General features: G+C 46.2%; 1 protein-coding gene across 1 annotated transcript; it reads right to left on the bottom strand.

The window, feature by feature from the left end:
• Positions 1 to 2,022: 2,022 nt before the first annotated feature.
• LOC115182487 (uncharacterized) lies at positions 2,023 to 15,923 on the bottom strand. The gene is made up of 3 exons (XM_029744090.1): positions 15,651 to 15,923; positions 3,905 to 4,109; positions 2,023 to 2,476 (listed from the first exon to the last, which is right to left on the bottom strand). The coding sequence occupies exons 1-3, from the start codon at positions 15,826 to 15,828 to the stop codon at positions 2,023 to 2,025; spliced, it is 837 nt and encodes a 278-aa protein (XP_029599950.1). The 5' UTR covers positions 15,829 to 15,923.
• Positions 15,924 to 16,168: the final 245 nt, after the last annotated feature.

Genomic DNA, 16,168 nt, shown 5'->3' with positions numbered 1-16,168 from the left:
ATGGTATAAAATACAGTATATACACATCTGGGATAAGTAGTGCAAGATATGTAAACATCATTATTAAAGTGGCATTAATAAAGTGACTAGTGATCCATTTGTTAGAGCAGCCAATGATTTCAAGTCTGTATGTAGGCAGTAGCCTCTCTGTGTTAGCGACGGCTGTTTAACAGTCTGATGGCCTTGAGACTGAAAAATATCTTCTGTCTCTCAGGTCCCAGCTTTGATGCACCTGTACTGACCTAGCCTTCTGGATGATAACGGGGGGTGAACAGGCAGTGGCTCGGGTGGTTGTTGTCCTTGATGATCTTTTTGGGCTTCCTGTCACATCGGGTGCTGTAGGTGTTCTGGAGGGCAGGTAGTTTTCCCCCGGTGATGCATCTGCACTACCCTCTGGAGAGCCTTGCGGTTGTGGGCGGAGCAGCTGCCGTACCAGGCGGTGATACAGCCCGACAGGATGATCTCAATTGTGCATCTGTAGAAGTTTGTGAGGGTTTTAGGTGACAAGCCACATTTCTTCAGCCTCCTGTGGTTGAAGAGGTGCTGTTGTGCCTTCTTCACCACGCTGTCTGTGTGGGTGGACCATTTCAGTTTGTCCGTGATGTGTACGCAGAGGAACTTGAAACGTTCCACTTTCTCCACTGCGGTCCCACAGATGTGGATAGGGGTGCTCCCTCTGCTGTTTCCTGAAGTCCACGATCATCTCCTTTGTTTTGTTGGCGTTGAGTGAGAGGTTGTTTTCCTGACACCACACTCCGAGTGCCCTCACCTCCTCCCTATAGGCTGTCTCGTCGTTGTTGGTAATCAAGCCTATCACTGTTGTGTCGTCTGCAAACTTGATGATTGAGTTGGAGGCGTACATGGCCACGCAGTCTTGGGTGAACAGGGAGTACAGGAGGGGGCTAAGCATGCACCCTTGTGGGGCCCCAGTGTTGAGGATCAGCGAAGTGGAGATGTTGTTTCCTACCTTCACCACCTGGGGGTAGCCCGTCAGGAAGTCCAGAACCCAATCGCACAGGGCAGGGTTGAGGCCCAGAGCCTCAAGCTTAATGATGACCTTGGAGGGTACTATGGTGTTGAATGCTGAGCTGTAGTCAATGAACAGCATTCTTACATAGGTATTCCAGTATATATATTCCAGTAGTGTGCAGTGTGATGGCGATTGCATCGTCTGTGGACCAATTGGGGCGGTATGCAAATTGCAGTGGGTCTAGGGTGACAGGTAGGGTGGAGGTGATATGATCCTTGACTAGTCTCTCAAACCACTTTATGATGACAGAAGTGAGTGCTACGGGGCAGTAGTCATTTAGTTCAGTGGCCTTTGCCTTATTGGGTACAGGAACAATGGTGGCCATCTTGAAGCATGTGGGGACAGCAGACTTGGATAGGGAGAGATTGAATATGTCCGTAGACACACCAGCCTGCTGGTCTGGGCCGGCAGCCTTGCGAGGGTTAACACGTTTAAAATGTCTTACTCACGTCGGCCACGGAGAAGGAGGGGGGGGGCGCAGTTCTTGGTAGCGGGCCGCGTCAGTGGCACTGTATTGTCCTCAAAGCGAGCCAAGAAGATGTTTAGTTTGTCTGGGAGCTAGACGTCGGTGTCTGCGACGGGGCTGGTTTTCTTTTTGTAGTCCGTGGTTGCCTGTAGACTCTGCCACATACGTCTCATGTTTGAGCTGTTGAATTGCAACTCTTTGTCCATATGTTGACGTTTCGCTTATTTGATTGCCTTGCGGAGGGAATAACTACACTGTTTGTATGCGGACATATTCCCGGTCATCTTTCCAAGAAGTTAAATGCGATGGTTCGCGCTTTCAGTTTTGCGTGAATGCCCGCCATCTATCCACGGTTTCTGGTTAGGGTAGGTTTTAATAGTCACAGTGGGAACAACATCTCCTATACACTTCCTTATAAAACTCACTCACCGAATCAGTGTATAACTCAATATTATTCTCTGAGGCTACCAGGAACACGTCCCAGTCCGCATGATCAAAACAATCTTGAAGCATGGATTCCGATTGGTCAGACCAGCGTTTGCATGGTCCTAGTCACGGGTACATCCTGTTTGAGTTTCTGCCTATAGGAGGGGAAAAGCAAAATGGAGTCATGGTCGGATTTGCCGAACGGAGGACGGAGGAGGGTCCTGTTGGAGCCTGGGATATCTGGTCCTGTTGGAGCCTGTGATATCTGGTCCTGTTGGAGCCTGTGATATCTGGTCCTGTTGGAGCCTGGGATATCTGGTCCTGTTGGAGCCTGTGATATCTGGTCCTGTTGGAGCCTGGGATATCTGGTCCTGTTGGAGCCTGGGATATCTGGTCCTGTTGGAGCCTGGGATATCTGGTCCTGTTGGAGCACGTGATATCTGGTCCTGTTGGAGCACGTGATATCTGGTCCTGTTGGAGCCTGTGATATCTGGTCCTGTTGGAGCCTGGGATATCTGGTCCTGTTGGAGCCTGGGATATCTGGTCCTGTTGACCTGAAAGAGCAAACGTTCTAAACCAGCTCATGAAAAGGAGAGAGCCAAGATCCAACGACAGGAAACACTGCAAACATACTGAGGTGGCAAATAGGGGGCAATGTCACTCCAACAATACGAATCAATGAATTCTTAAACGGCAAATTAATTAACAAAAAACAAATGTCAAACCCCAATAGAAGTGTTCCAAAAGTTGCTTAAATGTCCGAAAAGAAAACACATTTTGTATACAGTGCATTCGGAAAGTAATCAGACCCCTTGACTTTTTCCATATTTTGTTACATTACAGCCTTATTCTAAAATGGATTTAAAACATCTACACACAATACCCCATAAAAACAAAGCAAAAACAGGTTTTTAGAAATTTGAGCATATTAATACAAACATTCTAAAACGAAAATATTACATTTACATAAGTATTCAGACCCTTTACTCAGTACTTTGTTGTAGCACCTTTGTCAGCGATTACAGCCTTGAGTCTTCTTGGGTATGACGCTACAAACTTGGCACACCTGTATTTGGGGAGTTTCTCCCATTCTTCTCAACAGATCCTCTCACTAGTCCACGTTGTAGTCAGATTAATCCTGCCAGTCTATTGATTAGTCCACGTTGTAGTCAGATTAATCCTAACCAGTCTGTTCACTAGTCCACGTTGTAGTCAGATTAATCCTGCCAGTCTTTTCACTAGTCCACGTTGTAGTCAGATTAATCCTGCCAGTCTTTTCACTAGTCCACGTTGTAGTCAGATTAATCCTGCCAGTCTTTTCACTAGTCCAGGTTGTAGTCAGATTAATCCTGCCAGTCTTTTCACTAGTCCACGTTGTAGTCAGATTAATCTTGCCAGTCTTTTCACTAGTCCACGTTGTAGTCAGATTAATCCTGCCAGTCTTTTCACTAGTCCACGTTGTAGTCAGATTAATCCTAACCAGTCTTTCCACTAGTCCACGTTGTAGTCAGATTAATCCTGCCAGTCTTTTCACTAGTCCACGTTGTAGTCAGATTAATCCTGCCAGTCTTTTCACTAGTCCACGTTGTAGTCAGATTAATCCTGCCAGTCTTTTCACTAGTCCACGTTGTAGTCAGATTAATCCTGCCAGTCTTTTCACTAGTCCACGTTGTAGTCAGATTAATCCTGCCAGTCTTTTCATTAGTCCACGTTGTAGTCAGATTAATCCTGCCAGTCTTTTCATTAGTCCACGTTGTAGTCAGATGAAACAATAGTAGCTCTATATGTTTTACTAGATGTGTTTTAATTGTCAATTTACCAACATTTCTGAAAATGTATATATCGCGTTTTGGAATGAAATTCCTTCCCTTCTACACTGAGACGGGGCCTTTGGACATTTCTGATAAAACCTGGGAATTCTGGGAAAGTTTCTGGATTGTTCCCTAATCAGGATTGTGGACATAAAAAATAGAGACACGTACCCCACCAGTCCTCCGAATATCTCTGTGACGTAAGAGTAGTCTCCTCCTGACTTGGGAATGGTGACCCCCAGCTCAGCGTAACACATGGAGCCCAAAGCACAGATGCCCCCTCCACACACCCATACGATAAGGGACAGACCCACCGAACCAGCATGCTCCAACACCCCCTTAGGAGAGATGAATATCCCCGAACCAATGATGTTACCTGGGGGAGTGGAGAACAAGAGAGAGAGAGAGAGAGACAGATACGTTAGTATCAGGTATAGTAGTTTCCTATGGTCTTCAACAACCTCCCAGTCCTGTCTACTTTGTTGTGAGAGAGAAGAAGAACTTCAACAACCTCCCAGTCCTGTCCCCCTTGTTGTGAGGGAGAAGAAGAACACAGTGGAGAAAAACATTCATATCAACTAATAGTTGGTCTTCCACAACCTCCCAGTCCTGTCCACTTGTTTTTATAGTTGGAGGGGGGGATTGTTTATCAGGACAGAAATCTGTTATCTGTTATCAATTTGATAAACACCCGTAGTCATCACACAGCTGTTTCAGATCTGGATTATCACCACAGTGGACTGAAATGACCACGGAGCTCTGTTCTGCAGGGTCAATGAACTGGACTGGACCCTGGCTAACACTGAGCTCTGTTACTACACTATGTAACCCTGGCTAACACTGAGGTCTGTTACTACACTATGTAACCCTGGCTAACACTGAGGTCTGTTACTACACTATGTAACCCTGGCTAACACTGAGGTCTGTTACTACACTATGTAACCCTGGCTAACACTGAGGTCTGTTACTACACTATGTAACCCTGGCTAACACTGAGGTCTGTTACTACACTATGTAACCCTGGCTAACACTGAGGTCTGTTACTACACTATGTAACCCTGGCTAACACTGAGGTCTGTTACTACACTATGTAACCCTGGCTAACACTGAGGTCTGTTACTACACTATGTAACCCTGGCTAACACTGAGGTCTGTTACTAAGCTACGTAACCCTGGCTAACACTGAGGTCTGTTACTACACTACGTAACCCTGGCTAACACTGAGGTCTGTTACTACACTACGTAACCCTGGCTAACACTGAGGTCTGTTACTACACTACGTAACCCTGGCTAACACTGAGGTCTGTTACTACACTATGTAACCCTGGCTAACACTGAGGTCTGTTACTACACTATGTAACCCTGGCTAACACTGAGGTCTGTTACTACACTACGTAACCCTGGCTAACACTGAGGTCTGTTACTACACTATGTAACCCTGGCTAACACTGAGGTATGTTACTACACTACGTAACCCTGGGTCTACGTCTGAGGCTGGCTGAAGTTCCCATCTCTTCCACGTCCACAACATCCTCAACTGATCCAACAAACAGCTGTCAAAGCAAAGACCCCTGGGCAAGACATTCAACGTGTCCCCAAATGGCATCCTATTCACTATATAGGCCCATAGAGCCCATAGTGCTCAGGTCAAATGTAGTGCACTATATAGGGCCCATAGTGCTCAGGTCAAATGTAGTGCACAATATAGGGCTCATAGTGCTCAGGTCAAATGTAGTGCACTATATAGGGAACAGGGTACCATTTGTGACACAGCCATCACCGCCATCTCAGAGGGAAGTTTTGAAGAACAGAACAAGAGAAGAAGTACGTGGATAATAGGGGGGTCTAATTGGTAGTCACCTCGCTGTAAACAGTTTGTCTGATGTGAGACAGCGAGGGCTCTGAGCTCCAGCGAGGGCCCAGCGAAGCACGCCATCCATCACAGTGCCTCTCTGGAAACAAACAGCTCTCTAAATGTAATGATGCTCCCAGTAACATAACTCTGAACAGTAGATTTACTCCTGTCACTTCTGATCTGGAGAGAGTACGGTGAGGAGAGGAGAGGAGAGGGGCGGGGCGGGGAGGAGAGGGGAGGAGAGGAGAGGGGAGGAGAGGGGAGGGGAGGGGAGGAGAGGGGAGGGGAGGAGAGGGGCGGGGAGGAGAGGGGCGGGGAGGAGTGGGGGGGAGGGGTGGGGAAGAGAGGAGAGGGGCGGGGAGGAGAGGAGCGGGGGGGAGGGGCGGGGAGGAGAGGAGAGGATGTTACATAACGCTCTTGTGTTTTGTTTTTGTGTTGTCATCACGAATCGTTGCATCGGCGTGGAGATTTAATGGGTGGCCCACAAACTCTTGGCCCAGATCTGATGTCTACAGTACTGACGGCTGGGGAGCCTGGCTCAGATCTGACGTCTACAGTACTGACGGCTGGGGAGCCTGGCTCAGATCTGACGTCTACAGTACTGACGGCTGGGGAGCCTGTACTGACGGCTGGGGAGCCTTGCTCAGATCTGATGTCTACAGTACTGACGGCTGGGGAGCCTGGCTCAGATCTGATGTCTACAGTACTGACGGCTGGGAAGCCAGTACTGATGGCTGGGGAGCCTGGCTCAGATCTGATGTATACAGTACTGATGGCTGGGGAGCCTGGCTCAGATCTGATGTCTACAGTACTGACGGCTGGGGAGCCTGGCTCAGATCTGACATCTACAGTACTGACGGCTGGGGAGCCTGGCTCAGATCTGACGTCTACAGTACTGACGGCTGGGGAGCCTGGCTCAGATCTGATGTCTACAGTACTGACGGCTGGGGAGCCAGTACTGACGGCTGGGGAGCCTGGCTCAGATCTGACGTCTACAGTACTGACGGCTGGGGAGCCTGGCTCAGATCTGATGTCTACAGTACTGACGGCTGGGGAGCCTGGCTCAGATCTGACGTCTACAGTACTGACGGCTGGGGAGCCTGGCTCAGATCTGACGTCTACAGTCCTGACGGCTGGGGAGCCTGGCTCAGATCTGATGTCTACAGTCCTGACGGCTGGGGAGCCGGTACTGACGGCTGGGGAGCCTGGCTGAGAAGCAGTACTTGGTGGGACAGTAGGAGGAAAGAGATAGAAAGCCAGGAAGAAGATCATGTCTGTTGCGGTCCAATTATCATCCTCCTCCTCCTCTTTGTGTGAAGCTGTGTTGAGGACTTCAGATGAGAAGAAGGAGGTGAATGAGTTGATGCTTTGTTGAGCCTGGGTGGAGACGGGCGTGGCCTTATGGATTTACATCACAGCCTATAGGGGTTTAATATACATTCTGTGATCATAGTTTCCTGTTCAAGCATAAGCGTTCTACACCACTTCCTGCCTCTCTGCCTTTGAATATGAGGCCCTTCAACCAGAGAAGGGAAAAGTTGTACTGTGTATTTGCTATGGAGATGGAGAGAGTGACATAAACACTGCTCTCCTCCTGTATTTTTTGCCTTCTGCGTTGCAGTTGCATTAAAAAGAGGTTTTCAGTAGAGAAGAGGTTCTTAAACCTGACAGCTCTTCTAGGGTCAATAACAACAACAATAACAACAACAAGAAACCAGCGTCACAGAGAGAATTTAATTTACACTATCCTTAATACACGGTGCTACTGTATTAGGAGTCCTTGTACACTGTCCTTAATACATGGTGGTACTGTATTAGGAGCACTGGGACACTGTCCTTAATGCACGGTGCTACTGTATTAGGAGCACTGGGACACTGTCCTTAATGCACGGTGCTACTGTATTAGGAGCACTGGGACACTGTCCTTAATGCACGGTGCTACTGTATTAGGAGCACTGGGACACTGTCCTTAATACACGGTGCTACTGTATTAGGAGCACTGGGACACTGTCCTTAATACACGGTGCTACTGTATTAGGAGCACTGGGACACTGTCCTTAATACACGGTGCTACTGTATTAGGAGCACTGGGACACTGCCCTTAATGCACGGTGCTACTGTATTAGGAGCACTGGGACACTGTCCTCAATACACGGTGCTACTGTATTAGGAGCGCTGGGACACTGTCCTCAATACACGGTGCTACTGTATTAGGAGTGCTGGGACACTGTCCTCAATGCACGGTGCTACTGTATTAGGAGCACTGGGACACTGTCCTTAATGCACGGTGCTACTGTATTAGGAGCACTGGGACACTGTCCTCAATGCACGGTGCTACTGTATTAGGAGCACTGGGACACTGTCCTTAATGCACGGTGCTACTGTATTAGGAGCACTGGGACACTGTCCTTAATGCACGGTGCTACTGTATTAGGAGCACTGGGACACTGTCCTTAATGCACGGTGCTACTGTATTAGGAGCACTGGGACACTGTCCTTAATGCACGGTGCTACTGTATTAGGAGCACTGGGACACTGTCCTTAATACACAGTGCTACTGTATTAGGAGCACTGGGACACTGTCCTTAATGAAAAATCTATAAGATAAATAAATACAGTATGGGGATGAGGTAGGTAGGAAGATAGATGGGCTGTTTACAGATGGGCTATGTACAGGTGCAGTGATCTGTGAGCTGCTCTGACAGCTGGTGCTTAAAGCTAGTGAGGGAGGTAAGAGTCTCCAGCTTCAGTGTTTTTTGCAGTTCGTTCCAGTCATTGGCAGCAGAGAACTGGAAGGAATGGTGGCCGAAGGAGGAATTGGCTTTGGGCGTGACCAGTGAGATATACCTGCTGGAGCGCGTGCTACGGGTGGGTGCTGCTATGGTGACCAGCGAGCTGAGATAAGGCGGGGACTTTACCTAGCAGAGACTTGTAGATGACCTGGAGCCAGTAGGTTTGGCGACGAGTATGAAGCGAGAGCCAGCCAACGAGATCATACAGGTCGCAGTGGTGGGAGAGCAGTCAGGTCTGGAGTGAACCAAGGGCTATATCTGTTCCTGGTTCTACATTTTTTTGAACGGGGCATGCTTATTTATGATGGTGAGGAAGGCACTTTTAAAGAATAACCAGGAATCCTCTACTGACGGGATGAGGTCAATATCATTCCAGGATACCCCGGCCAGGTCGATTAGAAAGGCCTGCTCGCAGAAGTGTTTTAGGGAGCGTTTGACAGTGATGAGGGGTGGTCGTTTGACCGCGGACGCATAATGGACGCAGGCAATGAGATAGTGATCGCTGAGATCTTGATTGAAAACAGCAGAGGTGTATTTGGAGGGCAAATTAGTTAGGATGATATCTATGAGGGTGCCCGTGTTTACGGATTTAGGGTTGTACCTGGTAGGTTCATTGATAATTTGTGTGAGATTGAGGGCATCAAGATTAGATTGTAGGATGGCCGGGGTGTTAAGCATGTCCCAGTTTAGGTCACCTAGTAGCACGAGCTCTGAAGATAGATGGGGGGCAATCAATTCACATATGGTGTCCAGGGCACAGCTGGGGGCTGAGGGTGGTCTATAGCAAGCGGCAACGGTGAGAGACTTGTTTCGAAGAAGAAGTAGAAGTAGAAAGTAGTTTAGAAGTAGAGGTTCGAATTGTTTTGGTACAGAGACCTGGATAGTAAGACAGAACTCTGCATTAGGAGCACTGAGGCACTTTCCATAATGCACTTGACCTTGTTCAAAAGATATCCTGCCAAGATAACGTAAAGATTAAAAACAAAAATGCTCACAATATTGGCTTAGTAAACACCAGCCACGTGATTAGCTGAGGTAGAGGGGAATAATTAGCGTGGGTGGAACAGGGGACAGGATTATATAATTGACCAGAACATGGCATAAATCCACTACTCAGAAATAGGGTTCAACATACCAGTTTCACAATACTCAGAAGTATCTTGGCAAGCACACAAAACATGAACTGTGACAAGCCTTACTCAGAATTAAAAGGAGTTAGCCAGTCTGTCACACAGTGGGATGGAGGGGGGGTTCTGTAGTGGGGGAGGGGGGTTCTGTAGTGGGGGAGGGGGGAGGGGTGTTCTGTAGTGGGGGAGGGGGGAGGGGGGTTCTGTAGTGGGTTGGGTGGGGTTCTGTAGTGGGGGAGGGGGGTTCTGTAGTGGGGGAGGGGGGTTCTGTAGTGGGGGGGTTCTGTAGTGAGGGAGGGAGGGAGGGGGGTTCTGTAGTGGGGGAGGGGGGTTCTGTAGTGGGGGAGGGAGGGAGGGGGGGTTCTGTAGTGGGGGAGGGGGGGTTCTGTAGTGTGGGGGGGGAGGAAGGGGGGTTCTGTAGTGGGGGAGGGGGGAGGGTGGTGTTCTGTAGTGGGGGAGGGGGGGTTCTGTAGTGGGGGAGGGGGGGTTCTGTAGTGGGGAAGGGGGGGTTCTGTAGTGGGGGAGGGGGGTTCTGTAGTGGGGGAGGGGGGTTCTGTAGTGGGGGAGGGGGGTTCTGTAGTGGAGAAGGGGGGTTCTGTAGTGGGGGAGGGGGGTTCTGTAGTGGGGGAATGAGGGGGGGGTTCTGTAGTGGGGGAATGAGGGGGGGGTTCTGTAGTGGGGGAAGGAGGGGGGGGGGTTCTGTAGTGGGGGAAGGAGGGGGGGTTCTGTAGTGGGGGAAGGAGGGGGTGTTCTGTAGTGGGGGAAGGAGGGGGTGTTCTGTAGTGGGGGAAGGAGGGGGTGTTCTGTAGTGGGGGAAGGAGGGGGTGTTCTGTAGTGGGGGAGGGGGGGGAGGGGTTCTGTAGTGGGGGAGGGGGGGGTGTTCTGTAGTGGGGGAAGGAGGGGGTGTTCTGTAGTGGGGGAAGGAGGGGGTGTTCTGTAGTGGGGGAAGGAGGGGGTGTTCTGTAGTGGGGGAAGGAGGGGGTGTTCTGTAGTGGGGGAAGGAGGGGGTGTTCTGTAGTGGGGGAAGGAGGGGGTGTTCTGTAGTGGGGGAGGGGGGGGTTCTGTAGTGGGGGAGGGGGGAGAGGGGTTCTGTAGTGGGGGAGGGGGGGGGGTTCTGTAGTGGTGGAGGGGGGTTCTGTAGTGGGGGAGAGAGGTGGGGGGACATGACATCAACCAGACAGAACATATCCATGACACAAGCAGCATTATCTTGTCAAAGGAGAAATGCTCACTAACAGGAATGTAACTAACAGCGACGTAACTAACAGGAATGTAACTAACAGGGACGTAACTAACAGGGACGTAACTAACAGGGACGTAACTAACAGGGACGTAACTAACACTAACAGGAATGTAACTAACAGGAATGTAACTAACAGGGACGTAACTAACAGGGACGTAACTAACAGGGACGTAACTAACACTAACAGGGATGTAACTAACAGGGATGTATTGATTGATCAGTATATACAGTATTAATATGTATTGATTGATCAGTATATACAGTGTTAAGATGTATTGATTGATCAGTGTATACAGTGTTAAGATGTATTGATTGTTCAGTATATACAGTGTTAAGATGCATTGATTGTTCAGTATATACAGTATTAAGATGTATTGATTGATCAGTATATACAGTATTAAAATGTATTGATTGTTCAGTATATACAGTGTTAAGATGTATTGATTGTTCAGTATTAAGATGTATTGATTGTTCAGTATATACAGTATTAAGATGTATTGATTGTTCAGTATATACAGTATTAAGATGTATTGATTGTTCAATGTATACAGTGTTAAGATGTATTGATTGATCAGTATATACAGTATTAAGATGTATTGATTGTTCACTATATACAGTATTAAGATGTATTGATTGTTCAGTATATACAGTGTTAAGATGTATCGATTGATCAGTATATACAGTGTTAAGATGTATTGATTGTTCAGTATATACAGTATTAAGATGTATTGATTGTTCAGTGTATACAGTATTAAGATGTATTGATTGATTAGTATATACAGTGTTAAGATGTATTGATTGATCCGTATATACAGTATTAAGATGTATTTATTGTTCAGTGTATACAGTATTAAGATGTATTGATTGTGTATGTCTTCACACCACAAAGTTAATAGTTGGTGGGTGGACGGACGTTTGGCAACCATTACAGCTGGGAATCAGTTTGATTATGATTCTACCAACTCCTTTAGGGCAACATATATATTCATTGTTTTTGTCACAATGTGCTCAAGCTCAGTACATTTGGTTGGGAATCATTGATGGACAGGAAAACTCAAACCTGGTCTCTGATTTACAGGTAGATTTAAGTCTGGACTGAGACTAGATCATTCAGGAACACTCAGCACCACTTGGAAAGCCATACTGGAGTATTTGGCATTCCAATTTGTGTAATTAACCTGCTGAAATATAAAAACTCTATTCCCAGGATTAGCATTGCATTCACACCACATTACTGGCCTGTGTGACAGAGTGAAAAAAATGGAAGCCTGTGTTAAAACATTCACTCCAAAAATCATCCATTCTGTTTGCAACAAGGTCTTTAAGTAATACTGGCTCAGTTTGTCTTTAGCTCGATCAAAACAAGGTTTTCTATAGCAAGCGAATCCATCCACTCTAAGAGGTTGTTGAACTCATCTGAAGACATCATGAGATCACAAGGATATCACAGGATAGGATCCTTATACGGAACGTGGACCTTATACGCGTAACCGATGTGAAATGGCTAGTTAGTTAGCGTGGTGCGCGCTAATAGCGTTTCAATCGGGTGACAGTCACTCGCTCTGAGACCTTGAAGTAGTTGTTCCCCTTTGCTCTGCAAAGGGCCGTGGCTTTTGTGGCGTGATGGGTAACGATGCTTCGTGGGGGGGGTCAGTTGTTGATGTGTGCAGAGGGTCCCTGGTTCAAGCCCAGGTTGGGACGAGGACAGGGACGGAAGCTATACTGTTACATATGGAACGTGGACCTTATACGGAACGTGGACAGCAGGAATGATTACTGAGATGTTCATAATGAAACAGATCACTGTTAGTGTAGTCTAAGACATAAATAATGAAACAGGTCACTGTTATTGTAGTCTAAGACATAAATAATGAAACAGGTCACTGTTAGTGTAGTCTAAGACATAAATAATGAAACAGATCACTGTTAGTGTAGTCTAAGGCATAAATAATGAAACAGGTCACTGTTAGTGTAGTCTAAGGCATAAATAATGAAACAGATCACTGTTAGTGTAGTCTAAGACATAAATAATGACAGGTCACTGTTAGTGTAGTCTAAGGCATAAATAATGAAACAGGTCACTGTTAGTGTAGTCTAAGGCATAAATAATGAAACAGATCACTGTTAGTGTAGTCTAAGGCATAAATAATGAAACAGATCACTGTTAGTGTAGTCTAAGACATAAATAATGAAACAGGAATAACAGTAAGGAATAATGAATAGAACATGTACAGTGCTTTCAGGAAGTACTCATATCCCTCGACTTATTCCACATGTTGTTGTTTTACGTCCTGAATTCACAATGGGTTTTAACCCATTTATTCTCACCCATCTACACACAATACTCCATTTTGTCAAAGTGGAAACATGATTTTAGATATTTTTTGCTAAATTATTGAAATTGAAATACAGAAATATCTAATTTACATAAGTATTCACACCACTTTGCTATGACGCTCCAAATTTAGCTCAGGCACGTCCAATTTCCTTTGATCATCATTGAGACGTCGCTACAACTTGATTGGTGTCCACCTGTGGCATATTAAAACTGTTTGGACATGATTTAGAAAGACACACACCTGTCTTTATAAAAAGGTCCCACAGTTGACAGAGCACGTCAGAGCAGAAACTATACCGTGAAGTCCAAGGAACTGTCCGTAGATTTCTGAGATAGAATTGTGATGAGGCATATATCTGGGGGAAAGGGTAGGAAACAATTTCTAGAGCGTTGAACATTTCCGAGAGCAAAGTGGACTCCATTATTAGGAAATTAAAAAAACATGGAACTACCCAGATTCTGCCTAGAGCTGGCCGGACGACCAAACTGAGCAACCGGACAAGAAGGGCCTTGCTTGGTCAGGGAGTTGGCCAACAACCCAATGACCACTCTGACAGAACTACGGAGTTCCTCGTCTGAGATGGGAGAAACTGCTAGAAGGACAACATTCTCTACAACACTTCACCAATCTGGCCTTTATGGGAGAGCGGCCAGACGGAAGCCACTACTGAGAAAACGGCACATGACAGAACGCCTGGAATTTGCAAAAAAAGGCACGTGAAAGACTGAGATCATAAGGCAAAAGATCCTGTGGTCTGACGAGACAAATATGTTACTCTTTGGCCTGAATGCAAAGCGCTATGTCTGTAGAAAACCAGACACAGCTCATCACCCATCTAACAACATCTCTACTGTGAAGCATGGTGGTGGCAGCATCACCCATCTAACACCATCCCTACCGTGAAGCATGGTGGTGGCAGCATCATGCTATGGGGAATGCTTTTCAGTGGCAGCGACTGAGAGACTGGTAAGGGTCGAGGGGGAACAATGACTGGAGCGAAGACTTTACGTTCCAACAAGACAATGAACCCAAGCATACAGCCAAAGCAACGCTGGAATGGCTTCAGAACAACAATGTGAAAGTGAGTGGCCTTGCCAAAAGCCCAGACTTGAATCCCATTGAAAATCCATGTAAAGACTTGAAGATTGCTGTTCACCACCACTCCCCATCTAACTTAACAGAGCTTGAGGAAAATCTGCAAAGAAAAATGAGAGAAAATCCCCCAAATCTAGATGTGCAAATATTATACGGACAACCAAGATGACTCACAGCTGATAGAGATACCCAAGATGACTCAATGCAGTAATCGCCGCCAAAGCTGCTTCTACAAAGTATTGACTCAGGGGTGTGAATACTTATATACACACACATGTAGATATTTCTGTATTTCATTTTCCAATAAATTTGAAAAAATGTCATTATTGGGGGTATTGTGTGTAGATGGGTGAGAAAAATATATATTTAAATCAATTTTAAATTCAGGCTGTAAAAACAAAGTAGAATAATGTGTTCAACGATAAATACAATGTCTAAAGTGTGGAATAATACGTGTTCAATACCATTAGGATACTTTTAAAAATAATACCCTAAATATCATATTTGATCAACAATGACCCTTTAACATGATCAGAGACAATATAACCTTCCAGAGCCTGTAGCGCAGTTGGTAGAGCATGGTGTTTGCTACGCCAGGCTTGTGGGTTCGATTCCCACGGGGGACCAGCACAGAAAAAAAAAATAATAATTGTATGAAATGTATGCATTCACTACTGTAAGTCGCTCTGGATAAGAGCGTCTGCTAAATGACTAAAATGTAAAAAAAAATATATAGGTTTATTTTTAGCGCCAACAGCTAAATTGAACACGGTCCATTTCATCTAAGTAGGTATCCCTCCAGATCAGATCAGAGCAGATCGGATCAAAATCAGATCAGATCAGATCATAAAGGCCACCGGCGTGTTATAATACAGTCCGCTGCCTGGTCGAGTTGGCCATTCAACCACATAGAGATCAGCGGAGAGATATCCAGCCACGTAAGCATTATCTGTAACAGTAGAAGTAGTCCTGAAGTCTCTGTACTACACCTCTCACATGATGCAACATCGTTAGGAGGTTTCCCCTTTATGTCGACCAGAACTTGTAACCTATTCAAAGACACTCTGATATTCCGGTAGCCGGTACGTTACCGTTAAAACTATAGCCTCAATGGTAACGATTAGACTTCATGAACCACTAAAAAAAATGTCTGTGCGTAATGTTGCACCACACAGTTAGTTGTTTTTCTCCGTGGATAATGATCTATCTGTAATAACGTAGACTAAAACAACGGGATATCAACACCATAACTACAACCAACTCCGCGTGTCTGAAATGAAGCGGAAGAACAGAAACCAGATAAGAGTCTATACTACTCTCCTTTAATCCTCAATAGACCGTCAGCCAGACAGTCAACTACACATTTCTTCCACAACCTTGCTTACTCTTTCAAAGCCACTGCGTTCACATACATAAGAAGTAGGCTATGATTTAAAAAAAAATAAAAAGCTGTTTTATTTTCTCACCAATAATAATGGCACATGCGCTGAGGAGTCCGATTTCTTTTTTAAGCGTGACTCTATCAGACGGCGAGTCCCTGTGATCCGTCCCGTTCAGCTCCATCATGGGCTGTCGTTGCGCCTGGTCCGTCTCAGCCTGCGGAGCTGCAGCGCAGCTCTGCCGACTCCTCTCTGTCCCATCCATGTCCGAGAGGCGCAACTGGAAACACACTGCCTCAATCAGTGCCTTCAGCTGAGCTCATATACAGCATCGATACACGCCAAGGTCCGTGGACATCACACGCATGCGCGGCGGTAGGACAGTGTGCTTGATTTGAATAGCATGCAAATGATCAGCGGTGTAAAATACTTTAAAGTACTAAAGTATTTTATTTTTATTTTTTTGGGGGGGGGGGAGGTATATGTACTTTACTATTTAATTATTTTGACAACTTTTACTTCACTACATTCCTAGAGAAAATTATGTATTTTTTACTCCATACATTTTCCCTGACACCCACAAGTTGTAGTTGTATTTTGAATGT

The sequence above is a fragment of the Salmo trutta genome, unplaced genomic scaffold (assembly GCF_901001165.1).
Source record: "Salmo trutta unplaced genomic scaffold, fSalTru1.1, whole genome shotgun sequence".
Lineage (NCBI taxonomy): Eukaryota > Metazoa > Chordata > Actinopteri > Salmoniformes > Salmonidae > Salmo > Salmo trutta.
The sequence above is the reverse complement of the archived record's forward strand: the minus strand, read 5'-3'. Positions and strand labels throughout refer to the sequence as shown.

Bases quoted from the DNA above. Each gene is read 5' to 3' on its own strand.
- LOC115182487 (XM_029744090.1), bottom strand. From the start codon at position 15,828: ATGGATGGGACAGAGAGGAGTCGGCAGAGCTGCGCTGCAGCTCCGCAG. The intron at 4,110-15,650 runs GTGAGAAAATAA...CCACTCCCCCAG, and splicing joins CGCATGTGCCATTATTATTG to GTAACATCATTGGTTCGGGG. The intron at 2,477-3,904 runs GTACGTGTCTCT...TTGCTCTTTCAG, and splicing joins ATATTCGGAGGACTGGTGGG to GTCAACAGGACCAGATATCC.